Source organism: Nyctibius grandis, chromosome 5 (genome assembly GCF_013368605.1).
Source record: "Nyctibius grandis isolate bNycGra1 chromosome 5, bNycGra1.pri, whole genome shotgun sequence".
NCBI lineage: Eukaryota > Metazoa > Chordata > Aves > Nyctibiiformes > Nyctibiidae > Nyctibius > Nyctibius grandis.
Window position 1 is genome coordinate 64,999,290 of NC_090662.1, and position 27,484 is coordinate 65,026,773.

The window sequence follows — 27,484 nt, forward strand, 5'->3', positions numbered from 1 at the left end:
AGGATTCAAATTGGTGTAGTTTAGACATTGAGTGGTAGAGAGAGAGAGAGAATGTACATAAAAGATTTAACTCAAAATTTCCTCTTTTGGTTTTGCAGTAATTTAAAACTTGAGAGTTAATAACTTTTTCTGCTATTCCCCTCTTGGAATCTTCAGTTTGTAAAATACATAAAAATATATTCCCTTGGATTTGATTACTAAATGAGCCCATAAAATAATAAGAAAAAAGTCTAAATTATACTCTGGCTCATGAGTTTGACTTTAAGGTTAGATGGCTGCTTTTAGTGCACTGGAGTAATGACCTTAAAAAATAAAAGCTGAGTGCTCTGACATTGCACCAGGATTAAAAGTGCCCACAGCAAGGTGAGAGGATGCTAATTCATTGATGTTCACACAGTACTAGAGATCCTCTGACTGAAGGCTGTACAGAAGTAGAGAGAATTATTAACTACAGAGACACTAACTGTGAATTTATGAATAATGAAGAAAGCAAAGGAAGAACAATCACATAGTTCGGTTTCCCTAATCACTGCCTCTTCAGTATTCACCCACACAGTCAGATTGGCAGACGGCAACTGCAGCTAATATCTTATGTTAAAAGGACAGAGATTTAGTAATACAGCATTCCCCATACAAGCCTCAATTTGGCAATTGATTCAAGTTCACTCTTGAAGCTTGGCGGTTGCCTAAGAATGCTGCTGAATGAAGGTCTCAGCATCCAGCAGCACATGAAGCCAGGGGAACACAGAAGGCAGCAGAGCCCAGAAATTATGGTGAGAGGTGAAATAAAAATCCTTAAAACACTAACTGAGAGCCTCACTCAATACAGCATTAAGAGCTTCACAGGTGAACAGCACCCTGGTGATGAGCCCAGACCTTTGATGTGTTGAAGAATACATTAAAATGTGCTCTGTGTTGCTAGAATGTAGAGTCATAGAATCATTTTGGTTGAAAAGGACCTTTAAGATCATCAAGTCCAACCATTAACCTAACACTACCAAGTCCACCACTAAACCATGTCCCTAAGCACCACATCTACATGTCTTTTAAATACCTCCAGGGATGGTGACTCAACCACTTCCCTGGGCAGCCTGTTCCAATGTTTGACAACCCATTCAGTGAAGAAATTTTTCCTGATATCCAATCTAAACCTCCCCTGGCACAACTTGAGGCCATTTCCTCTCATCCTATCGCTTGTTACTTGGGAGAAGAGACTGACACCTGATAAAACATCCTTTCAGGTAGTTGTAGAGAGCGATAAGGTATCCCCTGAGCCTCCTTTTCTCCAGGCTAAACAACCCCAGTTCCCTCAGCTGCTCCTCATACGACTCTTGCTCTAGTCCCTTCACCAGCTTTGTTGCCCTTCTTTGGACTCTCTCCAGCACCTCAATGTCTGTCTTGTACTGAGGGGCCCAAAACTGAACACAGTATTCAAGGTGCGGCCTCACCAGTGCCGAGTACAAGGGGACTATCACTCCGCTAGTCCTGCTGGCCACAGTATTCCTGGTACAAGCCAGGATGCTGTTGGCCTTCTTGGCCACCTGGGCACACTGCTGGCTCATGTTCAGCCGGCCATCGATCAATATCCCCAGGTTCTTTTCCACCAGGCAGCTTTCCAGCCACTCTTCCCCAAGCCTGTAGCATTGCATGTTGTTGTTGTGCCCCAAGTGCAGGACCCAATACTTGGCCTCATTGACCCTCATGCTGTTGGTCTCAGCCCATTTATCCAGCCTATCTAGATCCCTCTGCGAAGCCTTCCTACCCTCAAGCAGATCAACACTTCTGCCCAACTTGGTGTCATCTGCAAACTTACTGAGCATGCAGTCGATCCCCTCGTCCAGATTAAAGAGAACTGTCCCCAATACTGAGCCCTGGGGAACACCACTTGTGACTAGAAGGTAGCAGGGGTTTCTCTGCTGGTTTTCACTTGAGCCTTCCTTATATCACAATAATTATTTTGTGCACGCACCTAATCGGCTTGCGGCATGTCACCAAGGCTCCTAACCTGTTAACATGAGCCCAAATTCTTTAAAGAGCAGCAATTGCCAGGTGTCTCACAAGCAGTCAACCCATCAAAGGGTCAAAAGAGAGAGTTTGGAAGCAGACAGCAGAAACAACACCTGGCAAATCCAATTCCATCTCTATAATGTGAAGGAACAAGACTGAAAATTACTACATTGCAATACCAGAGGTTCCTTGACATTTGGTGGTAAGACGTAACTATAAAGCTTATTTATGACTGCAGTGGCCATAATGGACTTCTTTCTTTAGGTTTTATTAATCCCTTTCTAGTTTCACGTTAATAGGCAGGAATCTCATCTCTGTTCGATTTTAAACTGATTTAGGATATATGACTTACTGCACACTGCTGAAATTTAGGGGTATAGTTTAGAAGTCATTACTTACAGTAGCAGCTGCCAATGATAAAACAACTATTGTACTCTTGTGACAAAGGCTGAAAGTATAACGTAATTTTTAGGACTTCAATTTTGGGTTTGCTAGGATGTATGCAATACCAGGGAAAAATAACTGAGCAAGAGAAATGGTATTCTGCCAGCGTTTTTCAAGGCTTTTATCAAAAGATAGAGAATTATCTGTGAAGGACATGTTTTCCACAGGAGCTTAGATATTAATTTATATGGTTATCTACAGAGATCATTATTTATCAGATCACAGTGTCTCAACTGACAGAAGCATTATGTATTCCAAGTTCAGGGAAATCCTGCATTGTTCCAGGATTAGCCTTACATTGGTAGTAAATGTTGAATTTTTTAATGGTGATCACTCTATATCCACCCAAATCACGAAACCACCTTGAGGCATTTACAGAGACTAAAAATGAGAATTTCCCTCCTTCGAAACATGCCTTAGCTCTGAAAAGCATTAATGCAAAAATAATACAACACTACTCCACAAACCTGCTCATTTATACACAATTCTAAGCGATTAAAAATAAAGCCCAAGCCCTGCTGCCCAACTTTCTGCAGGATCTTACTGCTTTCAACCCTCCAGAATCAGTCCTGATTAAAAAAAGCCACGCTTACTTGCTATTTCTCCTTTTCCACCATCAAACAATCCTGTTGAGAGTATTTCAGACTCAGACAATTACCGCCACACCAAAGGCAAGGTCTTCAGCAAAGTTACTGCATTCATCCTCTGAGACGCCGGCAACGGAGGCAAAAAGAGGCCAAACTGGAAACTACGGTGTGTGCACCAGCCTCCCTGTGGATGTTATTTGGCCTGCTGGACATTTGTTTCTGATTACATAGTGAGGGGAGGAAGAAAAAGAAAAGGAGACAAAGAGTTGTCCAATTTTCAGAGCCCAGACTGAGCTTCAAAAGGAGAAACTCAAGAAGCCCTTCCTGGCAACAGCTGAAAGCACACAACCTGCATATTTAACATTTTTATACAGCAACTATTTTATGCCAGAGCTGTGCTTTCAAATTCCCCATGGTGCTGCCTGCCTGGGGTGCTATTTATAGCAATCCTAAAAAACACACCTCCACCTCCGTCCTGGGACCACAGCTTCAGAAATGAGCACGCGAGGGAAGAACACGCTCCTCTCGCCACCTCCACAGCATGACACTCCCATCCAAACACCAATTAACTCAACAGCCCTCTTACCTTATGAGAGCCAAGAGGAGGGCAGGCTTGGCTACACGAATACAGTGAGTAACATCAGCACCACCAAAAGATGGAGCTGAATGAAGACATATGCTGGCCTTCCCATTTAAGGTGTACAGGTGCTAAAGCAGTCTTTGAGGACAAAGCGCTTCCACTCAAGCCTTAAGGTAAAAATCTAATCTCTAGTGTAAATCCCTGCAGCTCTCTATATAAGATCTGAAGAAGTACAGATGATATACAGATGACGTATAAATATGATGTACAAGGGACCCTGTGCTAGCAATACTCTGGTAAAACACTCGGTGCCAAGTGGCTGCTGAGTGAGGGAAAGGACACAGAAAGTAGATCAAGACCCAGCCAGATGATTCAGTCTAGCTACAGGATCGATAAACTCAGTAGCAACAAACTACATTAGCATTTCTTCACCAAGCCTGACCCTTCAAGACCCACAGAGCCGGGGAGAAAACACTAGCACAAAGAGCCATCGCAGTGGGCTGCTAGAAGCTTCTGGTAAGTCCCAGGCTGCCTACAGCCAGAGTATTGGGAGCCACCGAGTAACAAAAGCAAAACCAGGAGACGTTATGTTGTAAAACACAATTAGAAGAATTTAAACATTGTTCGATGGAATGATGCACTGTTCCATGTAATTGCTTGTTTGATAAATAGCAGGCAGCTACAGCTCACATTTTTAGCCTTGAATTATTGCCAAACTGAGTTATTTTGTGAGGTAGAACTGAATCAGCAGTTCACTTACAAAAATGAAGCCCTGGAGAATGTGAAACAGTGAAATATTTCTACTCATTAAAGAAGCTATTGGTGCTAGATAATCAGCATACAGACACAGCCCAGAAAGGTGGAATATTTATGTGCCCCAATCACTTTTCCTGAGATTCATCTGGTATGCAAATTGCCTACAGCTTGATAGCATCCCTTAAATTTATTTCCCCCAAAGATTTACAGCCATGTGGCCACAGGGCCACAGTGCCCATACAACATCCCAGTAGCTGACTGGGGCTCTCTGGGTCACCCCCATGAACCTTACTCTAAAATCAAGCAGTAAAGACAAAGGCTATTTCTGCACCAGATATGGTGTTAAAATTTAGGAGGCATTTAGTGGTGCATAGAAACAAACGTCGTGGTTGCCGTCCCACTCACCACAGACACACGTCCTGACCCTCAAGGCACAGCATTACCTGGCAGTCACAGAAAATGCTGCAACGAACTGCTGGCTAGATACGGTTCTTTTTGCCCAAGTGACTGTCCCTGGAGAAGAGCAGCAGAAGCTGTAACGTATCTGATTTCTGGTTAAATCCACATCTGACAGCTCGGCATCCTTCAGAAAATAAAAAATTCATGTCCATACATATGCGTAAATTACTTTTGGAACATACATAATTAAATAACTTGGGACACTTTACATAGATAATAGTAGCAAGGGTAATTTGTTTCACAAAGAAAAAAATTGTATATATTTCCTCAGTGAATTCATTTCCCACTGGATAATATTAGCCTGAGCTGGAATATGCGCAAATTTTAGTTCCAAGACAATTACATGTTTTGGAGCTGATATTTCACAACTCATCAAAATCAGAGACTGAAGCTTTTGATGCTTTAAAAGGCAATGTCTCATCTTTCCAAAGAGAATTACAATGTCCTTTTCCAGCTTTCAGACATACTGAACCATCAAACTTTATTTTCAATTTTGTTACAGTTGAGAAAGAACTGTCAAGTAGTTTGTAAGAGTTTCTAAAATTTTGTTTTAATTTCTTCCCTCTCTCCTTGGAGCCTCTGTGGTTACTGGAGAGTAGTTTTACATGTGAAACAGTATTGATGTAAGTCAAGAATGATGCAAAGTTGAGAGTAATCCTAAATCCATGCTGACAAGCCTTTATATCATACAAACGAAGTGTGTACCTCTTACTCTATCTGTTAACTGCTCAGCATCTTGGGAGGGATTCATCTTCACGTGTATGCCCAACCATACCATTATTTTGGGATATATAATTCAGAATTTGGGAGTTCAGAAGAGAAAGTGACGGGAAAAAAAAAAAAGAGATTAAAAGGAAAAAGTGTAAGCTGGCAGGGGTACATTATCCTGGGGAAAAATTTATGAGCATAAGTAAAATCAAACATATTTATTCTTGTAACTCTCTTACACTGTCAGATCATCAGGAACCCAGTTTCATCCAACCCTCAAGCAGCTACATGTCAGAAGAAGGAGTCCTGCTGAGCGGCGACTTGAGACCAGAGCGGGACCTGCAGGGTCACGGCCAATTCCCTGGCACTCTCCTGCCTCCATCCCAGTTGGTCCCAGTTTGGTTGTGCTTCAAAGGTTACAGCTGAACAGGATCACAGCAGTAGATGCATATACCAAAACGGGACACACCGGATTGGAATAACGCATTTAGTATTGTGGAAATTCCTTTCTAGATGCTATTTTTAATACTCAGTATTAAACATGCTTATGGATATTTCATTTCCAGCACAGTTATTACTATTCAATTGCCATTAATGTAAATGGTGGGTGCTGGTTAATGCCAAGCCACGTGATGAAATTATTTCCTTTCCCATCTGGGTTTCTTTAGTCTTAAATAAAAAAAAAAAAGACACTGGTGAGATTACAGCTGAAACGTTCATCCTGATCCCATCACCACCACCACACATTTTGGAAGAAACCTTTGTTTACAGGATAAAGCACATCACAGGCATTATCCCCTCTAATCTACCTAATGCATAGTGGATAATACGACAGTTAAAAATATTAATGAAAAACGACTAATGGTAACTAAATGATTCACTTAACTTGGCTCTCTCTGTAATGTATTCTTCATATGACAGGCATTTATTAGCGCTCACTGATGACTCCACAGACACCCCGCTATGCACAGAGTGCCTGTCTACACATTAAAACTTAATGCACAAAGCAAGAATTATTGATGTTAGCTCTGTTCTAAAAGGGCATATCAGCAGGATTTTTTTTTTCATTTTCTGCCATGACTTTACTTCCCTTAGATACTGAATAACCATGGATTTTTAATTTTATCAGAAGCTAGTGCTTCAAAACACCTATTAATTTCCCCACAATATTATTTTCCCCACACCTGTTGTCTTTTTGTGTGATTATTTTTTACAGACATTAAAAGAAGTACATGTGTGATGTTTCAAGATTAAAAAAGCAGCTTGGAAATCCTGGCGCTTGCACATTGTGTGCTACCTGTATGCCTGGGGAAGTAGCGAGTCTTAATGGACCTCGTGTTTTCTTCAGGATTTCAGCACTCGTAAGAACAGACAAATGCTGATAATTACTGGAGTCAAATACTGCATGAAGATGAATACTGCCTTGAATATGCACATACAATTGCCTCCACTCTATTGAAAGTATATACGCCATGAATGAGCTGGAGCCAAGTGCTTCGCTTCTGCACAAGCCCAATGAAGCATCTCACACGCCAGCATGCAGTAGCTCTGCTGATCACGGGCCTTTTCCACCCGGGAAGCTGCTGATTGCTCTAAACCCCAGGCCCAGCTTTTGACATTTGCTGGGTGCCCACCAAGCCTGATGTTAACGTGTGATTTAACTGCCTTCTAGAGTCCCCACGTGAGATTTTCAAAGTGTCTACATCCTAGACACGTGAGAATTTCAGAAAATCCATGGTGTCTCAGTCTTTTGGGAAAACCACCACCAAGCTACTATCTCTAATTACACTTCTTAAAACCACTACATTTTTCTCCTCTTCCTGAGCTAAACAGGCCTCAGGCATTATACACAGCTTTTTAACGGTGCTTGGCCACCACTGAAGGAGATGCTCTGGTCCATTTGGTCTGTTCAGCTCCCTTTGGTGCAGCACACTAGCAGTTCCTATCAGCTCACCCAGCATCGGGACGGAGCACTGAGGACCCTGCGTTTTGCTGCTGGGGAAGCTGGGTGGTCACCGTTTCTCTTCATACCTTAGAGAGCTGGACCAATCCCACATGGAAAGACGTGGCTGGAATCTGCCCAAAAGCAAACCTCACTCTGATACATGTCTAGATATTGCTGCTGCCTTGCGAGGACCTGCAAGAAGGAACCTGGCCATGGCTGTTTCAGGCCAACCCTCCGCTGCCCTGAATCTGGTGTAACCCTGACGCCAGTGGAAAGTGAGCAAAGAGTGGGTGCAGAATGACACTGTTTGGATTTGGCAGACTAAGACACCTGGTCTGCATCCCTTTGCCAACTCAAGGACCTCCACAAGGCTCTACAACAAATGCAAAAAAAAAGCCTCCAAGCTGAGCAGTTGAAGTGCTCCCTCCACTTTTTTCCCTCTGAATAGAGAGAGAAAAGGAAGCAGTTTCAAAAGTGCTTGAGAGTGCCTGTCCCTGTGACTTAACCACCAGAAACCTGAATGAATCACTCACTTTTCTAATTGCCAAAGCCAGGCTGGAAACTGACTTCAACCTAAGACACACAAGCTTTTACCCTATGCCTAAATATAATTTCCACTACCAGCCCGTGCTACACTGCTTTAATGTAAATGGCAACTTAGACCAGACATAGTAAGGGTCTATAAACTTTTAGCCATGTTTAAACAAAAGAGAGGTCAACAGGATATTCACCATAATGCATTTTTAGGTTTCATGAAGTTATAGCATAAGAAACTAATCAAACCTGGCCTTTATGATCAGGAAAGAATGGCTCTCCATGCCTTTTTTTTTTTAAACAAAAAAAAGTTGAAGATGGAAGGAAATGGAATGATTTGTTAAATGGATATATTTGATAAGGGAACATCAATGCATTTTTCAATAATAAAAGTGAAGAATGCTGTTCCAGCTAGACACTTCTTTTCATTTTTATTACACAGACAGTGCTTGATTACAGATTAGGGAAATGAACTGAAAGAACAGATGTACTATTTTTTTGATAGGTAGTCAGAAGGGTATTTTACAGAGTCTGGGAAGAGTTGGAAGGCAGATGATTCAAAGGATAATTGAAGAATAATATTTAAATAGGTTACATTTATGCCCTCAGGCATTAAACATAGGAGACTGTTTTTAATTCTCAACATGGGAGTTCGCACTGCTGCAAAGCAAATGAATACAATGAATAATTTTGTTTTAGAGACATGCAGTAACTGCTGGTTAGCAAGTAGAGAATTTTCCACAATACAGGGAAACGGCAACATTTTATCTGAAGTTATTTAGTATAAGTCAGATGCTATTCGAGTTTAATATTGATCATCATTCATTATACGCTATAGTACCATATTTGCAGTAGTTTCAGAACAGAGATCAAAAACATCTCAGGGTAACACAAGTGGTAGCAAGAACGTGCAGAGACTGCCCCAGGTGCAGGACTCCAGCTCTCTAGTGTCGGGACTGCGATGCAGAGGTCCAGTGCAGCCTGCTGGGATGCAGATCACAGCTGGTTCATGCCTCTGGGGTCTGAGAGTGCTGGTGAAAGTTGTCAGGCAGGTGGCAATGCTCCCCACTCCACAGTGGACCAGATCTACCTCATGCTTGAGAGCAGCACCTGCATCTCTGTCCCCTGTTTGAGATGTCCCAGCTGCATGCAACCCAGCTGCACTCTTGGTGCAAGGTGGGACTCCCTGGTCATGGCACAGGGACACTCAGGGCATGTAAGATTTTACTGCTTAGCATTGTACGTTACTTTATCCAAGCTATGCCTTTAGTGTCAACTTTAGTATCAGATTTCAGAAAAAAAAGGTACCTTTCTCAGGGTTTCAGCCCTCACTAAGGTGTGCTCTGAACTACTTAACAGCAGGGCAGTCTCTCGAAAACCCCTTAGTTCTCAGCCTCTGACACTCCCATATCTTGCTTAACAACAGAGCACACATTAACCCTTTCCAATAAAAACCATATCTTAGCAAATTTTAGTGGAGTACACACTACATCCACATCAATGACACATTAGCATATCATGATTAATGTTGTGAAATTCATGCCAACTGAATTCCTAATGATTAGCCACTTAATTCTGAGCTGAAACAATTACTCTTCCCACTGAGAATTACTTGTTTCAGATCAAAGCTCAGCAGCTGGAGTATGGAAAGCCAACCATACCCAGTCATGCAAATACATCTTGTGGAATCAAAATTCAGGCTTACTAATGCATATTTTATATGCATAATAAAGCACTGGGCATACAAAACCATCCCTTTTCAAGACTATACAAAATCTGTTGGCAGGACTGAGCACATCCCTAATTCACAGATTTCAGTGGCAGCTGGGGTACGCACACATGCATGTTCATATTTGTGCATGAGAGAGCACTTTGCCCTTGGTCTATAAAGGCCTCCACACAAGCATTGGCTCTCCCTGGTGTCATTCAGACAAATATTTCAGACTCAATATATATTGGTGGATGCGGCAGTGACAATTTTATGTCAGAAAATCAAACGTACATCTTGATTTAGATTCATTATAGTTAGGACCAAAGACTTGGCTTGCCTTCAAGTAAGTGAGGAATTTAAGAGAGACATCTCATGGCAGCTGTGTAGTTTTGGTAGGTGTACAATTTAACTTGTAACCAGTAATCATACGTGTCGTTTTCTACAATCAAAACACTACGCAGACAACAATTATACCACCAATATGCCCCTGAGAAATAGATAAACAGGCACAACTCATTTTACAAGTGTGGAATCAGAGACATAATGATCTGATGACAAAAAATACTAACAGCAAAACCAGTATTTAAACGTAGGGTGTGCTCATTGTGCAAACTAGCTCAGACAACAGCATTGGCTGAACATAGTTGCAGCACAGCAGGATGCAAGAACTGTGCCTTGCCAGGCCACTACTGCTGTGACTTTGATGTGATGATGATCACTGTATTATCATTATGGTGATTCAATGAAAGCATTCATGTTCCCACACTTAGAGACACAGACTACAGTATGCACGGCTGAGTATCACTGAACTGACGTTAGTTCTCCAGGATCGGTTTCTCAGTGTAGTGTTTATAACACAATCAGTGCTGCTTACAATGTGAATGGAGCATTTCCTTAAGCCTGTGCAACTAAGGGACTGACCCCAAGGCAAAGTAAGCAACTTTGGGGGAGTCTTTCTGCTGACTTCAGTAGCCGCTGGATGACACTCCTCTTGTGCGTGACACAAGGGGCTGCTCCAACATCTGCAAGAGCCAGCAAAAAGATCTCCATTGACTTTCAAAACACATCGGACCATTTCATCACCTACGCAGTGACCCACCAAGCGGAACGGTATTTAAATTTCCTATCCCATGTGGACTTGTAGCTTTGCAGCAAAATGTACTCTGGTACTTCACTGCATGAGGGATCTGAGGCCAATGTGTGTGACAGTGAGGACGCACAAGGGAGCACATTACTTCAAGAGACCCTTGCAGGGTCCAGGAGATGTTACTTAGTGGAAAGTCAGAAGCCGCTTCTCAGAATTAACTTTGCAGAATAAACCAACAGTAGTTGTTAATTGCAATAAATTTGTAACTCTAATTTTTGAAATGAGTGGTTTACTCACAGTGCCTGCAGGCTGAGGTCTCCTCTTTAGTTTTATCTTTGCTTGGCCTCTGCAACTACCTTCCATGCCCTGTTTCTCCAACGCAGAACCCATGTGAAGAAACAACAGTCCCATATAAGTATTTTTTCTAAAGGTATATACACTGGCCAAGCCCAGCTGCATCCAGACTGCTTTCCTATCCCCTGTTCTTATCCCTCAGGCCTACCCAATTTTTCAACATACTTCTTAGCAGAGCAAAAGGAATCACAACAGCAACCATTTTCTGGGGCTCGGTGAGTGACCCAAGTTAGTGACCACTGGTAGTTCGGTGACAGATCCATTGGAAACACACGTCAACACCCACATAAGCTGTGCAAAGCTGATCTGCACAAAGCAAGAATCATTTCAATGTACAGCTTGTAAAGCTTCCAAAGACAGGAGCAGGTTTGGCAGGGTAGGAAGGAAGCTTATTTAGGTTGTTTTCGGACACAGATAACTGACTGAATACATGGATTTTTATCATGTTGGTACTTACACAAGACTGACTTGTCAGTGACAAGACAGATCTTGAACCTGCACAACTGCAGGACAGCCTTTAATAACAGATGGCAGTACTTTGCCAATGGTCAGATAGAGAGATTCGGTGTCTTAGCAGAGGATATCTTCTGTCTTACTTCTTTAGCCACCGATTTAATTACACTGATAATGTCAAGAGAAGCAGAAATCAATTATTCATTAAATCAGCCTAAGAAATCATTCTTTTATCCCATGTATTTTGTTTCAAGATCATTTACACTTGGGTAAAAAAGGCATTTTTCTTCCTTCAGTGTCAATATTTTATACAGTAACTCACTTAACAGCCTAAGTGAAAATTGAAGTGGGTTTGTCAAAGAGGACCAGGACACAAAACTCTGTGCAAGGCATGAAGGTGATGCTTGAAAACTACACCAATCTGTCTGCTACGTATCAGTAGCTGTGTAATTCAGGGACTGTAAGCAGGATGCACGGAGCGATCTGTTACATCCCTTTTGAAAACAGACCCCTTTTTGGTGCATTTACATCTGTGTCCCATGACTTCTTTACAGGTTGTTGGAGGCGAAACCACAGATCTTGCGCTGCCTGTTTTCTAGCTCCCTCCATTTTAATAAACGCAAGGCCTGGCCTGCCATTACTTTCTTGACACAAAAGATTTTTTCTACATTCCCATTAAAAGCAATACTGCTTTTTATAAACCCAAAAGAAGACAATTGAGCTCTCTTTATCAGCAGACAGACAAAAATCTTTTCTTTTGCCTGGTTTCCTTTTGCACCAGTCAACTAAAAATAAATAAATAAATGAGAGTGTAATTTTCAGAGGGACAAGTCTCTCCTCTCCACCTGCTTTACCATCAACTGTCCACCCTCGTTCTCTCACTGACTCCCCCACTTTCTGATAAAGCCATGACCATAAACCTGAACAGTAACTCATGTAAAAATATTCTCATTTTTGTAAGATAAAAGCTAGGAATGGGAGAGGGAGACTGAGCAGAGCTGAAGACATCAGGTTAAGAAGAAGACTTCAGTGCTGGAGGAAATGGTGAGGAGAAATGTTAAGAACAGAGCCTACAAGGCTCTTTGGGAGCGGGACATGACTCAGCTGTGTGCATCGCGCTCCACCATCATACCATCAATGCAAAGCTTTCTATAGTGTAAAATTTACTCCCAAACATACACAACCACATATTTGTATATGCATATTGCATTAGTTTTTAGCATTACCCCAGAGCCCCTGACTCCTTGCCAGAGACCAAGCCCTACCCGGGCTAGAAACTGTGCAGAAACAGAGGCAAAAGCATCTCTGCAGATTCACATCCGTGCATCAGGTAGGGAGCAGAACAGAGCACCTACATCCTTCAGATGGAGACTCAGATTAGCAGCAAACCATGCGCAAATGGGAGTGTGCGTAGAGGGGGTGAGGGAAGCCTACAGATAGAGGACTTACCCACTTAGTGACAGCATGCCCATGCCTGGAAAGTGCAGTGTGGAAGATTTGTTTCCAGGCTGTAAATATGACATTTAAATGTAAGCAAGTCCATACGCAGGCTTTTGTAGGTCCAAAGCTATGGAAAAAAAGAAGGGAAAAGCCTCTGCTGTGCCTACACAAACTGCTCAGAATAGTCATTCTTGGCTATTACTTGAGAGAGTGATGTCACTGGTACAATAATCTCTTACAGAAAGAAAGCAGCAATTGTGGAAGTACCTAATATTGCATTTCACCTTCACCACAGGAACCTTCATTCAATTTACATTAAGTAAGACATTATGCTTTGGAGAAGTACCGACAATTTCAGCTTCTCCTTACCAGTTCAATGAAACATTTCTTTTCTCCTTCATCTGGGCTTATGAATATTTAATGTATCAAAATGAACTGAAAGCTACCACTGTGCTTCTGCTCTCCAGCTCTCCATCCATCTATTGACATCAAGGCTTAGTTCCCAAAATATGACATTAACTATATTGCTATGTAAATACAAGTCCTTCAACTACCATTTCATAAGTAAAATGTATGCAAGGCAAAAACCAAGCCCAACTTGAAGAGATGAAACTGTCCGCTCCCAGCTAGAGATGTCTTTGTTGCTTCGGCTCCTGATGTCAATTCCCCACGCCAGCTTGTACGTACATCTTCTCTCCTCTAACTGAATTAATATTCACTTCCTCTTACTAATCCTCAGATGCTTGTCTGAAATGATCTAAGACACTGCCCACGTTTACAGGGAGAAAAGATTTATATTAGGGCATCAATTTGATAGCTACAGAGGTTTGCTAATTTGCTGTGCAGCAAGGCAATCTGACTGCAGGAATATTATGATTTTTTTACTGTTCCTCTAAAGCTTGGATGTAATGTTTTTCTTTTAGCCCTGTGCCAGAACCACACTCAGAATACTGTTCAGATGTGATTGATTGAAGATCGAAAAGAAAGGAACACTCCTTCCTGGATTTTCCAGGCACCAGAAATACATATAAACTTCAGTGCACTGTAAGTTTGCCAACTCTCTTTGGTTTGGCTATAGTTATCACATCACTACCAGAAAAAAAAAAAAAAAAAAAGAGAAAACTTTTCAGCATCAGACTTACACTCTTCAGCATTTTCTAGTGCAATAGAATGTGTGGAATGGTGGAAAGGGAGATAAAACAACAGTTGCAATTATAGCTCCCTTCTGATCCCCTGGATCAGATCTTTTAACTAGAAGATGGGCCTCTTTAGTGCTTAGGCGTTTTGCCATCAATTTTCAAGAGATCAGGTTTCACTTTTGTCCCAAGGTTATGAATGTATAGAAACATCTACACTGACAGCATGCTGGAAAACCTAGAACACAAAGCCACTCTCCTCCTCCAATGCAACCACACAATAATCTCACTGTGAAGGAAATAAAATTTTGTTTTCATTCTGCCCCCCATATTTTGCCGTTGCCCCACGAATACAAGGATGGTTCAGAGGACTCCATCCATGCAAGGATATGTAACTGCTACAGGTTGGTTGAGCAACAAAGATCTACTTGAGCTGCCCCAGTATGATGCTAGTATGCTATTTTAATAGAGGAAAAAAAGACATATACAATATAAACACTGGTTTTGCTGTGTTCAAGTGCTGTATAGGTATTGCCTTGTGAAGATACTTTTTCTCCTTTTCTTTCCACACCTCTTCCATACGAGTAAGAAGCAAGGTCTGAAAACTAGTGAATAAAAGCAGTTTACGTGTGGCTGGCCCAGGTAATGATTACTGAAACAACCAGTCTTACAGTCTGATGATTAAACAAGCAAACACCAGAACAACTCCAACAACCTGCAGTTCGGGTGTTTCCCATCCTTGGGGCATGCATCCTCTGCTTGCAGGGACTGTGGCTCTCGGTTCTCCTGCTCTGGGAGAGTGCCCTGAGCATCGGCAGAACAGCCCAGGCCCCTCCAGTCCATACTTTGGATCCAGTGAACTGTTCATTACTGCCGCCACGAGGGTCTGACAATATCAGACAAACAAGATCGACAGAGTAAGGCACAATTTTCTCCTTGTTTTACCAGACCAACAGACAACCACACAAGATCTTAAAACAATCATGGCTCTTACTCTATTCTAGCCTCAGATCATCATGACAAGAGGCTTAATAAAGAGCCTGTTAGCCTGAAATCCTGCTCACTTATTCTATTTAGTTTCAGAACGCAAGCAGCATCAACCAGGAGAGACTGCAGACACTCACTGTGCTGTATCACCCGTGGACACGATTTGAGCACCCTGCTGCCACGTGTGGGATGCACAGTCAAATCACCTCAAGTCCATCATTACCCCACACACACCTGTGAGATGAACCCCAAGTCAACCCAAGTGTTCCCCAGCTACTATGGCTGGAAGAACTCAGCCCAAATTCACAGCTAGTTTCAGCCACCCCCAGACGGCATGTTTTCCAGCTGACCTTTTTGCTCAGCCCTGTCCATAACCATGGGGTGCAGCCCCGTGGGAGGGGAAGCGTGCCTCTCCAGCACGCTAAGTGAGCAGTACGGATTAGACTGCAGCACCCGGCCTGACCCACCTTACACCTCCCCACAAACACCAGCAAAGAGAAAACTTACTTGGAAACTGTCCTTAAATAATCTGTGCTTGATTTAACGATTTACACACTTGTACAAAAACTCTACAGGCCGCCTCCCTGCAGTACCATGAATTTCCTTAGCACACTAGTCACAAAAGGCACGTTAGCTTCTGCAGCTACATTTTTCAAGGGGCAGTAGTTTAATCTTGCTTTGTCTGTGGTATTTACAGAGAAGCATTCCTGAATCTCTCTGCATCAACAGGCAAGCAGATTATTGCACTTTTACTGAAGAAAGCTTTGGTAAGGTGTAGCTGGTTACATTATTGAGGTTAATTTATATTGTACAGAGCTAAAAAGTGAATGAATAATACATATCAATATTACATATAATATCAATGAATATTACAGGTCAGTTTGTAGGACTTGAGGTGCTAAATCAGATACAGTTAAGTGTGTAAAAATGGGACTTGAGGAATCTAATCTCTTGAAAATAATTGCAAATTTAACAACTTCTTCTGCCCCTCCTTAATATTAAAGTTAGACAGTAAATGAGAATTACAAGTACCAGTATATGGGTTTTATGTCTCTATTCTCTCATTTTCATACTTATGTCTACTGGGATACATTACAGTCCCTCAGGGAGGAAGAGGTTGCAGCTGGGCTGTCTGGATTTAAAGAGATCATCTGGCCCTGTTGCAAGTGGGCTACAATTCTGCTGCAGAGTTAATAAACCTCTTTGATAACAAAAAACACAGGGAAAAAAAAAAGGCAGATGTTTAAACAAACACAGTTGCTACCCTTCACACAATGGAGAAAGCTGCCCAAAAACTAACTGCACCAGAAAAAAGCACGAGAGGCTACAGTTTACAAGGTCTATGCTCAGAATATCGGGATACAGCTACTTAGCCAGTGATGCTGGAGTGCTTCTTGAAGTGCAGTGTCCTGGTTTGGACTAGGACAGAACCAATTTTCCATTCAGTGATTTTTCATTTCAGCTAAGTTTCTTCTAAGAAACTGCACTTTCTGAAACTAACTGCATGTTTTGCAGACAGTGTCCGCTTCTAGGATTGATAATGCTCGAAGTTTATAGTTATTACTAAGGTAACGGTAGGAATGGCATGCAGAAAGGCTCTTGCTTATACTTATTCCTAGAAAAAACAAGGTCACTGCTAAATTCCTCATGGTCCACAAGTGAAAGGGAGTAAAACAGTCACACCTCTGGGGAGGAGCGGACAGGACAGGTGACCCAAAATTGACCAACAAAGTATTCCATCCCATACACATTATTCTCAGTTTAAAGCTGAGGGATCACAAGGGTCGCGCTCTCTTCTTTTGTGGCCGGTGTCTGAAGAGGACTCTTTTTCTCCTGCCTTCAATCCCAATCCGTGTGTTCCTGAATCCAGTTCCCATCTGTCACGGAGTCCAGACCATGCCTTCTCAGAGCCTGCCTTGCAGTGCCGGTGGTGATGTGATCATCATCAGGGGAGCTCCATCTTGGTTTTGTATATATTTGTATATATTTAATTATTTCTGTTATTATTATTATACTCTTTATCACTGTTATTGTTTATTAAAACTGTTTTAACTTTCCAACCCTTAAGTCTCTCTCCCTTTTTTCCTTCCCCTTCTAGGGGGAAGGAAAGGGTTAATAGAGAGCATCTGCCATCCCTTTAATAGCCAGCCCAGCTTTAAACCTTGACCCTAAGACAGAAAGGATGCACTGCCTCTGCAGGAGCTGGTGGCAGAAATCCCTGCTCATTACAGCTATTTGCAAACTCTGATACTCTCCCACTGCCCTTTGCTTCCTAATCCTCCAAACCACCACATCCCCCTGCATTTTGAGGTAAGATTATCCATGTTTTCTGGTATATATCTTTCAAGTGGGGAGGAAAAAAAAAGGAACTTAATGCAGAGAAAGAGCCAGGTGCAAATTAAGGGGCAGGCTGGCAGTGGTGATACTGTTGTGGGTGTCTATTACAGGCCACCGGATCAGGATGAGGAGGGTGATGAGGCCTTCTACAGGCAGCTGAGAGCAGTCTCGCAATTACAGGGCCTGGTTGTTGTGGGGGATTTCAACTACCCTGATATTTGCTGGGAGGCCTACTCAGCCAGCCATCCCCAGTCCAGGAGGTTCCTCCAGTGCATTGATGATAACTTTCTGATGCAAATGGTGGATGAGCCAACTAGGAGAGGAGCGCTGCTGGATCTGATCCTCACTAACAACGAGGGTCTGGTTGAAGAGGTGAAGGTTGAGGGCAGCCTTGGTTGTAGTGACCATGAGATGGTAGAGTTCAGGATCTCATGTGGCAGGAACCGAATAGTTAGTAGAATCACAACCCTGAACTTCAGGAGGGCCAACTTTGGCCTTTTCAAGCAATTGCTAGGGGAAATCCCATGGGACAGGGTACTAGAAGGTAAGGGGGCCCAAGATAGTTGGTTAGCATTCAAGGACTGCTTCTTCCGAGCTCAAGATCAGAGCATCCCAACAGGTAGGAAGTCAAGGAAGGGTACCAGGAGACCTGCATGGTTGAACAGGGAACTGCTGGGCAAACTCAAGTGGAAGAAGAGGGTGTACAGATCGTGGAAGGAGGGGCTGGCCACTTGGGAGGAATATAAGTCTGTTGTCAGAGGATGTAGGGAGGCAACTAGGAAAGCTAAGGCCTCCTTGGAATTCAACCTTGCAAGAGAGGTCAAGGACAACAGAAAGGGCTTCTTCAAATACATTGCAGGTAAAGCCAACACTAGAGGCAATGTAGGCCCACTGATGAATGAGGTGGGGGTCCTGGAGACAGAGGATAAAAAGAAGGCGGAGTTACTGAATGCCTTCTTTGCCTCTGTCTATACTGCTGGAGGCTGTCCTGAGGAGCCCCGGACCCCTGTGGCCCCAGAAGAAGTCAGGATAGAGGAGGAATCTGTCTTGGTTGATGAGGGCTGGGTCAGGGACCAATTAAGCAACCTGGACGTCCATAAATCCATGGGCCCTGATGGGATGCACCCGCGGGTGCTGAGGGAGCTGGCGGAAGTCAGTGCTAGGCCACTCTCCATCATCTTTGCTAAGTCGTGGGCAACGGGAGAGGTGCCTGAGGACTGGAGGAAAGCGAATGTCACTCCAGTCTTCAAAAAGGGCAAGAAGGAGGACCCGGGGAACTATAGACCGGTCAGCCTCACCTCCATCCCCGGAAAGGTGATGGAGCAACTTGTTCTTGGTGCTGTCTCTAGGCACATCAAGGACAGGGGGATCATTAGGGGCACTCAGCATGGCTTCACCAACGGGAAGTCTTGCTCAACCAACTTGATAGCCTTTTATGAGGACATAACCCGGTGGATAGATGATGGTAAAGCTGTGGATGTGGTCTATCTCGATTTCAGTAAAGCGTTTGACACGGTCTCCCACAGCATCCTCGCAGCTAAACTGAGGAAGTGTGGTCTGGATGATTGGGTAGTGAGGTGGATTGTGAACTGGCTGAAGGAAAGAAGCCAGAGAGTGGTGGTCAGTGGGACTGAGTCCAGTTGGAGGTCTGTGTCTAGCGGAGTCCCGCAAGGATTGGTTCTGGGACCAGTTCTATTCAATATACTCATTAATGACTTGGATGAGGGATTAGAGTGCGCTGTCAGCAAGTTCGCTGATGACACAAAACTGGGAGGAGGGGCTGACGCACCGGAAGGCTGCGCAGCCATTCAGAGAGACCTGGACAGGCTGGAGAGTTGGGCGGGGAGAAATTTAATGAAATATAACAAGGGCAAGTGTAGAGTCCTGCATCTGGGCAAGAACAACCCCATGTACCAGTACAAGTTGGGGGCAGACCTGTTGGAGAGCAGCGTAGGGGAAAGGGACCTGGGGGTCCTAGTGGACAACAGGATGACCATGAGCCAGCAGTGTGCCCTTGTGGCCAAGAAGGCCAATGGCATCCTGGGGTGTATTAGAAGGGGTGTGGTTAGCAGGTCGAGAGAGGTTCTCCTCCCCCTCTACTCTGCCCTGGTGAGGCCGCATCTGGAGTATTGTGTCCAGTTCTGGGCCCCTCAGTTCAAGAGGGACAGGGAACTGCTAGAGAGAGTCCAGCGCAGAGCCACAAAGATGATTAAGGGGGTGGAACATCTCCCTTATGAGGAGAGGCTGAGGGAGCTGGGTCTCTTTAGCTTAGAGAAGAGGAGACTGAGGGGTGACCTCATTAATGTTTATAAATATGTAAAGGGCAAGTGTCATGAGGATGGAGCCAGGCTCTTCTCAGTGACATCCCTTGACAGGACAAGGGGCAATGGGTGCAAGTTGGAACACAGGAGGTTCCACTTAAATTTGAGGAAAAACTTCTTTACGGTGAGGGTGACCGAACACTGGAACAGGCTGCCCAGAGAGGCTGTGGAGTCTCCTTCTCTGGAGACATTCAAAACCCGCCTGGACGCGTTCCTGTGTGATATGGTCTAGGCAATCCTGCCCCGGCAGGGGGATTGGACTAGATGATCTTTCGAGGTCCCTTCCAATCCCTAACATTCTGTGATTCTGTGATTCTGTGATTTGAACGTCACTCAGTTTGGAGCAAGCATTTGACTGAACAAACATGGTTCAGGTCACCAGATGCCCCATTTGGAGTCAACTGAACACAAAAAGCCGCTGAACAGCACCAGGACAGAGTGCTGGAGCCCGGGTCTTCTCTTCATCCAGCTGCCCAAGTGCTTGTCTAACAGGGAGCCCACACATTGCACCCAGATATCCAGTTTTGAAAGCTGTATTATCCTCTTTCCCCTCCAACACATGCAACCATTTTGGTTTTGGCGATGCCTCCTGTATTATTAAATCTTTCTTCTCATACTTTTATGCCTCCAGAAAGCCTTTCTATTAAAACTCATATGCTCTCAAAATAATAAAGTATGAGTCAAGGACTAGAGAAGTTAAAAAGAGGTGTCTCTGCTGCTGCTTCTTCTATGAGGGAAATCTGAGCTACTTTGAGTGACAACTGTATTTTTTCATTTCATGCAGGTAACAACCTTTTTATTAAACTCAGGTGCCCAAAAATTCATCCCAATGCACTGCAGTAACTTGAATGAGCATGTTCAGGGGATTATTCTGGCCTTGAGTGCTGGTAGTTACTGTACATACTTGTCTGATTAATTCCTCTTGACTTACAAAGGCATGCATCATGTCACAATGAATGATCTATGAAGCACACTGTACCTGAAACCCTCCCCAAGTCATTCCCCCAGCATCTAAAACAGGCTCTTATCATTTTTAATCAGTAATTAATAACAAAGCATTCTCACTAGTGCAATTTTTCTGCTAAGGTTAATGTAATATTTCATCCCAGGCCAGCTGCTGTTTTACGACTTCCAAGAACGACAGTAAGTAATGTCTTTGCATAAGAAGTCATGCACAGAGTAAATCAATTAGCTCCTCTTTCATGAGCAGGCATTCTGCTGCAGCAAGGGAGGCTAATTACATATAAAGTCGTTGTTTACCGACAGGAGTACATCCCCAAAGTTTGGCATTGTTCATTGACTTTTCTTCCCTATGTCTCCATTCTGCGTCTTTTCCATTAAGGAGTTTTTAATCTATGAACAATCAAATACTGTGATTGTGAGCTGCACTCACCACACTGTTGTTATCTGCACAGATTTGCCTACAAAGGTCAGCATCAATCACACAATAGCTTTTCAGTATTGGTAAAACTTTTGGGCCACTTCTTGACCTCAAGAATGACACACGTATTTATGACTATTCATCTCAGTTGCGAAGCATCAGTCAATTCTAATGTGTTGTTCTTTAGATAAACTGCACTATTTCTCATACTCTAAAGTGCACATTGTGGTACCTGTATTGCTATCCCTAGGAGGAAATTCGGCACCCAGAACATATATATGTGAAAACGGGAGAAAAATCAGTGTATAGCGCTGGCGTATAGTGCTGGTGTAATCTTCTTGTCTTACTGAAATTGGCAAGTAACTTTGGAGACCTATGTTTTTGCCTGCTTTTGATTGATATAGTAACTGTCTGGCATCTCAGGCTCTTCATGATGTAGCTGATGAAGACCCACGTCTGGTTCCGGAAGCTCATGACCCACAGGTCGTTGTGTGCTGGCGGAGCATCATGAGTTCTTTATCCTTCCTGTAGTCTGTCCAGGACACCTGCTGCTGGAGACAAAACACCAGGCGAACTGGACCTTTCATCCTACTCGATGACCTGCCCTTTGGTTCTTGTGTTTCTAAGAAGGAGAAGCCGTAGCACAGAGAAACAAACTGTACAGTGCTCAGCGCCTCAAGATCACCAAGGGCAGAAACAGCAGGTTTTAAGCATTTGAGCCTTTGATTCAAAGTGCTGTGGATGATGCGTACATAAAGCTCAGCCCACAAAGCTCACCACAAACCTCTGTCCAGGAACTGGTACAGTTGCCCACAGAGACATCCTAGTGAGTGGAAATCAACGGAAGATAGGAAATTACCAGCCAAGATGAAAGTTGAGTGATGTGGGCTGAACTAGGTTGATGTTTGCTGATGCTATCCAGGCAGCCTAAGCCACAGATAAACACACGGCAGCTCCCAAAAAGGAGCATTTGTGGCCTGAGGTGACTGAGGATGTATTAACACTGTCTGTAAGGCAACAGCTCACTTTCTTCCTTTCACTTGGTGGGAACAAGGGAGAAAAAAAGCGGAAGTAATAAAAGAAACGGGTCATTTCGGAATGACTGCTCCAAACCAGTCCAATACAATTTCATAACACAAAGGCAACACAAGGTCCACAGCTCTGACTCACCAGGTTTAGCGAATCACTAGACATCTTGGCTCCAGCTACACCAAAAGCAGCCACCTAGAAATATATCTCCTCAACAAAAAGAAATGTGTTTGAAAAGGCAAGTAACAAATGGCAAACAGCGTAACCTTTAGTGAAATAGTCATGTGGACTCATGAATTAAAGTCAGGCAATGTCAAACTAGAAACTGAAACAAACTCATCCTTGGATTTGGACCCTAACGGATACAGGACTGGATTTCTGCTGTGTTCCTCTCAGCAGTCTAGATAGTTAGATCAAACAATGATGCAGCCTGTATTTAATGAGAATTAAATTTTAATCTTGACAACTAGAAGGCAAATTCTAACTTTAAAGATGCAATTATTTCCCATTCCTTCAACATTTGGTCTATTTTGGCTTGCAATTTCTTCTAATTCAGTAGCACATTCCTCACATCAAACAGATCAATGTTAACCACTAAGTGTGCAAGCCTCAAGTATGATGCTGCCCAATACTGAACTGCTGGTGACTCCAGCTCATGGGCTGATCCACAATTATCTGTTAGTTTTGGAGCAGTGAGGCTGTACACAGTCATGCAAATGACAAGACACAGTTGTATATGTTGTCTTCTAAGAACATGTCCTGCAAATATTTGTTTACCCATATTCTTAAATTCCTGGGGTTTCGCATACAAAAAAAACCAACCCACCCACCCAAGATACAATGCAAGCTTATATCATATTCCTGCAAGGCTCTTCATCTGTGTTCAGTTACATCTAGATTTTCCCCTTTGCTACTTGCTGTGTGTTGAATCCTCTTTCTCTTTCCATTTGCAGCTACGTGGCCGAAGAAAAATAGTTCTGCTTAATACAGATCCAAATTGGCTTTTTAATAAACTCATTAAAGAAATGGTCCATTTCAGCCCTCAAAATTTGCCACAGGTACCTCTGCACCTTATTACTAAACCTCTACCTGAAAATGAAAGGAAAAAAAAAAGATAATAGAGTCTAAAAGACATGCTGCATGCTGTCTGTCATGTATGCGGAGACCACAGCCTGGAAATCCACTTACTCAGTGTAAATCCAGTTCAGTTATATTGACTTTTCTTTCCCTCATGGTATATTAGTGCTCATGAAAAATCTTGCAGTGAAAGCCCTAGAGAAGAAATCTTTTGTTCACAGACAAATGCACTTCCCATAGTCTGCTCTATTACAATAGGCAAAAGAGCAAAAGCGTTGCTCCTACTTTTACAATGATCACAAGGCCAGACACTCAACTAAGACATAAATAATACATAGGCTTTGTTATGGACACTTACTCTGGCCCTAATTCAGTGCTGTCTCCACCCATTTATCCTCTCCTCCACCAAATGCATGAACAATTATGATCAGTCCACTGAAAAGGTGACTGCAATTCCAACATTCAGCTCCTACAAGCCACCAGTCCACTCTTTCAGTCACCTCCAGATCATTGCTACATGTTAATGTACTCAAGCCAAATCTTCCTTTCTGTTTTTAATGGTTTTTTCTTCTTCCTTTTTCTTTTTTCTTTTCTTCTTTTCTCTCTTCCTTTCTTTTCCTTTTCACAATCATTTACCAAGCCAAAAGAGATTCAAGAGACAAATGATGGTGTCTGCAAACAACTTCATAGAAGGAAACAAAACCGCGCAGGATCACAGAGGCTGTTACGTGTCAACACAATAAATACCCACAGTCAAACTCTCAGCTGGTGTAAATCAACCTGACTCCATCTGGGTTTATGAGGGCAGTGCAACCTGATGCTGAACACACAGTAGAAAAACCTTATTCATATTAAACTACAACATTTTAAATCTGAGAGACTGTTGACCCTATCTGGCCCCTATTTCAATCGATGGCCAAACTCTCATCTCCCCTCACAGGGAACAGCCAGGAGCACGCTCCATGCGAGGACATATGGGCCCTTAATACCATCTCAAAGCAGGTAGCCCCCTACAACCCCCTCCCTTGCTCACCCCTCTCAGGGGTCTTGGAGACGTTCCCAGCAACAGCAGCAGCAGCAGTCATGGTTGCACACTGCTGCCTGCGTGAGGAAACCTGAAGCACGTGAAATGTATAGTGCACTTTATAGCAGAGCATGACAAGTCATAGCTGGGTTCTCCTGTTATACTATATCATGCAAAAAACATGCACATGGACACATTAAATATTTAAAGTTTCCAACCCTTAAAAAATCACAACTGCATGTAGCTTGTAGTAATCCAAAGCCATAGCTGCAGGGCATCTTTCAGCAGCCTAACTCTGGTGTTTGAATTATACAGATTTCTTTGAACTACAAGGAGAACTACAAACATCTCCTCAATCAGCTCCACCATTCCTCTGAGGCAGCTAAACTGAGTGCCAAAAAGTTCCCCGTGATGGCACACACAGCCATCAGCACCCAGGAGAAAAAATGTGGGTTCACAGCACCAGCTGTCCAACAGGTTCTCATGGTCAAAGGTTAAACATCTAACCGGTGTTGCCATTATCTATATCAGTAGGAGAGATTTTGGCCAAAAATGTCTTCTTGCATACTTATCGTATGTTGACTTCTGACTTGACTTCACAAATGGCTGATCGTAACTGCTTCAGCAAAGAACTGCAGAGAAAGACTAGAGGCCTCATCTCCGTCCCCCCACCCTCACAACTGCTGTTGAATTCTTGAGGAACAAGCACCCTACTGCCAAAATATAGACCAGTCTCTCATCTGCCACCTTAAGAAAGGTGAGACAGACATTTCTTTGGGCAAAAACGGAAAAAGACAGATGACCCACATACTTGAGGAAATATTCTAGGGGTCATCTCCAGTCTGTTGTCTTCTATAGCAGCCTCTACTCACTGCCTTTTCTTGTTACTGTTTTCCCAAAATGCAAGCACTTGCTTGCCTGACATTGCCAGTCCCTCTAGGACTGAGTGCAGCATGCAAAGCCTCATCCAAAAAGCAAACAAACACCAAGTAAGAACAAAGAAAGAAAGAAAAATTAAAAGCTTGATAGGAATGGATGTCAGTGAGCTGATGGAAACACTTCGGCACAAAAAACGTCACCTGCTTAGTTCAACATCAGCTGCAAGAACTGCCGTGCTTCCTCAAACACTGACTTTTCTCGCTGGCTCGTAGGCAAGCCCGGAAAGGGATGCTAATGGTTTGCTTGGTCAGGGCGTGCAAAGAGGAAGGAGAGGCAGTGAAGGAGCTGCCAGCTGTGTCCCCTGCTTCAGGAAGCTCAGGAAATTTCAGTTGACCAAGCTTGCCAGGGCTCTGGGATTATGGCCCTTCAATGGATGGGGATGTTTATTTCCTACGGGATGGCCTTTAATGATGTTAAAGGGCAAGGAGGTTTTGACTGACACATAGCAGACACCAGAGAGAATAATTACTCAGCCAGTCTCTTTTCCCTTACTCGCCCTTCTTGAGCATCTGCAACGAGTCTTTAAATTTAGTTTTCCTTTGTAGCACTGGATTGTTCCTCTTCAGGGCTTTTACGTTCACCTTCCATTTACGCAATGCTAACTCCCATAATGGTCAATAAAGGCCAGTATATTAGTATGATAAACTCACGTTCCCAGCCATGCACAGAATTCAAACTGAATTAGAAAGTCAGCCTATGTTCATAAAGACAACACTATCGAGCAAATGGAGCTTTACTGCACTACATTACAGATATCACATATCTTTGGGTTGTTGTCAATTCTTCATATAAATACTTTAAATCACTTAGACTTCATTTTGCACACTATATAGTGAGTCTCTTCATAATCAAATAGTATTTAAAACATTTTCTGCCTTGTTAAATCTAACAAGTTAGATTTATCGGGATAGTCACTTTCCTTAATAGCCAATTTAGTACAACTCAATGTATTCATTGATGGATAAATATATAATAGGCGGTTGTTAAACCTTAATAAATATGTTTAATAGTCAGCTGGCATTTTCTCTCAATGGCAGCGCTTCCTCTCAGCTGCCAACAGGAAATGCTGCTCCTGAATGTGCCAATTCAGCCCACATGCAGGGAATAAATTGATCTAGAAGAGTAAACAGCAGCATGAATTTCAGGTAGCTTTCTTGCACTGCTTGTCACAAGAAGAACTTTAGCTGAGATTATCCTAAGCTCCCATCAAGATCATCAGGTGTTAAACAGCACACAGTGTAAGGAAGAGTGTGAGCTACTGTGTTTGCCTAGACCCATACAAGCAACAAACCAGGACAGGAAAGGCAGCTGGCTACCTGAAAGCCATATAAATGACATTCATGTATTATTATTACTGCAACTTATGGTTTTACCACACTCCCTGTTTCATGGACTTCATGTCACATTCTCTCACCCCACCCTGCCACTCTGTGTGCTATCAACAGATTAAATGACAATGCCTCAGCTTCTAGCTAGGAGATCTAAAAGGTACTCTTTTAAGGCTTTTAGGTACCTAAAATTTTTTTAGAGGAGTCTGCATCATTAGACAACTAAAACCCTTTAAAAATCAGGCCTTTAGCTCTAACTGTAGAACTTTATGGCTCAACCCTGCAGGTCCAAGATCAGTCCTCCAAGTTGAAGACAGCTACTGCGTATAAATGAGAAAAAACAGACCAAAATATCTTCAAGAGAGACTGTATTTGTACGCTGGGCTGTGAAGTTTGATCATAGCCACAAGGCACTCACCTGGGTGGGATTATACAGTTCTTGGAGTGGGCTTCTGGATCCTTTCCGGCAGCAAATGTCCATCCCGAATGGATTTCTACGCATTACTGCAAGGGGAAATTGAAATTAATACAGGTTAGAAACATTGGTTAGCAGTAACCTATTGCAATACCTACAGCAAGAAGCGATTTTCTGACAGATCAGGGGATTCTATGGACAGTGTTGTGTCTTAATTCCTAATTTTACTTTCCCTTGAAATTACCTTAATCTATTGTGGAAGTTACTAAACTAAAAAGCTTTCTGGTTACTCTCTTCTCAAAGCTGTTACCCAACAACTTCCAGCTTGGGTGCACAAAAATTCAAGTATAGGAACCAAAGTGACCCAATTTTCAGCAGTGTTAGGTATCTGCTTCTCTAATCATGGAGGAATCAGATGGATTCCTATAATCAGCATCTCTGAGAG

At 43.0% G+C, this 27,484-nt stretch overlaps 1 protein-coding gene across 2 annotated transcripts in view; it reads right to left on the reverse strand.

Moving 5' to 3' along the window:
- CHST11 (carbohydrate sulfotransferase 11) overlaps nt 1–27,484 on the reverse strand; it is a 182,120-nt gene that overhangs the window by 77,382 nt on the left and 77,254 nt on the right. For both annotated transcript variants that reach the window (XM_068402087.1, XM_068402086.1), the window contains exon 2: nt 27,037–27,128. In XM_068402087.1, the coding sequence (XP_068258188.1) occupies nt 27,037–27,128 (92 nt within the window). The remainder of the gene's footprint in view (nt 1–27,036; nt 27,129–27,484) is intronic.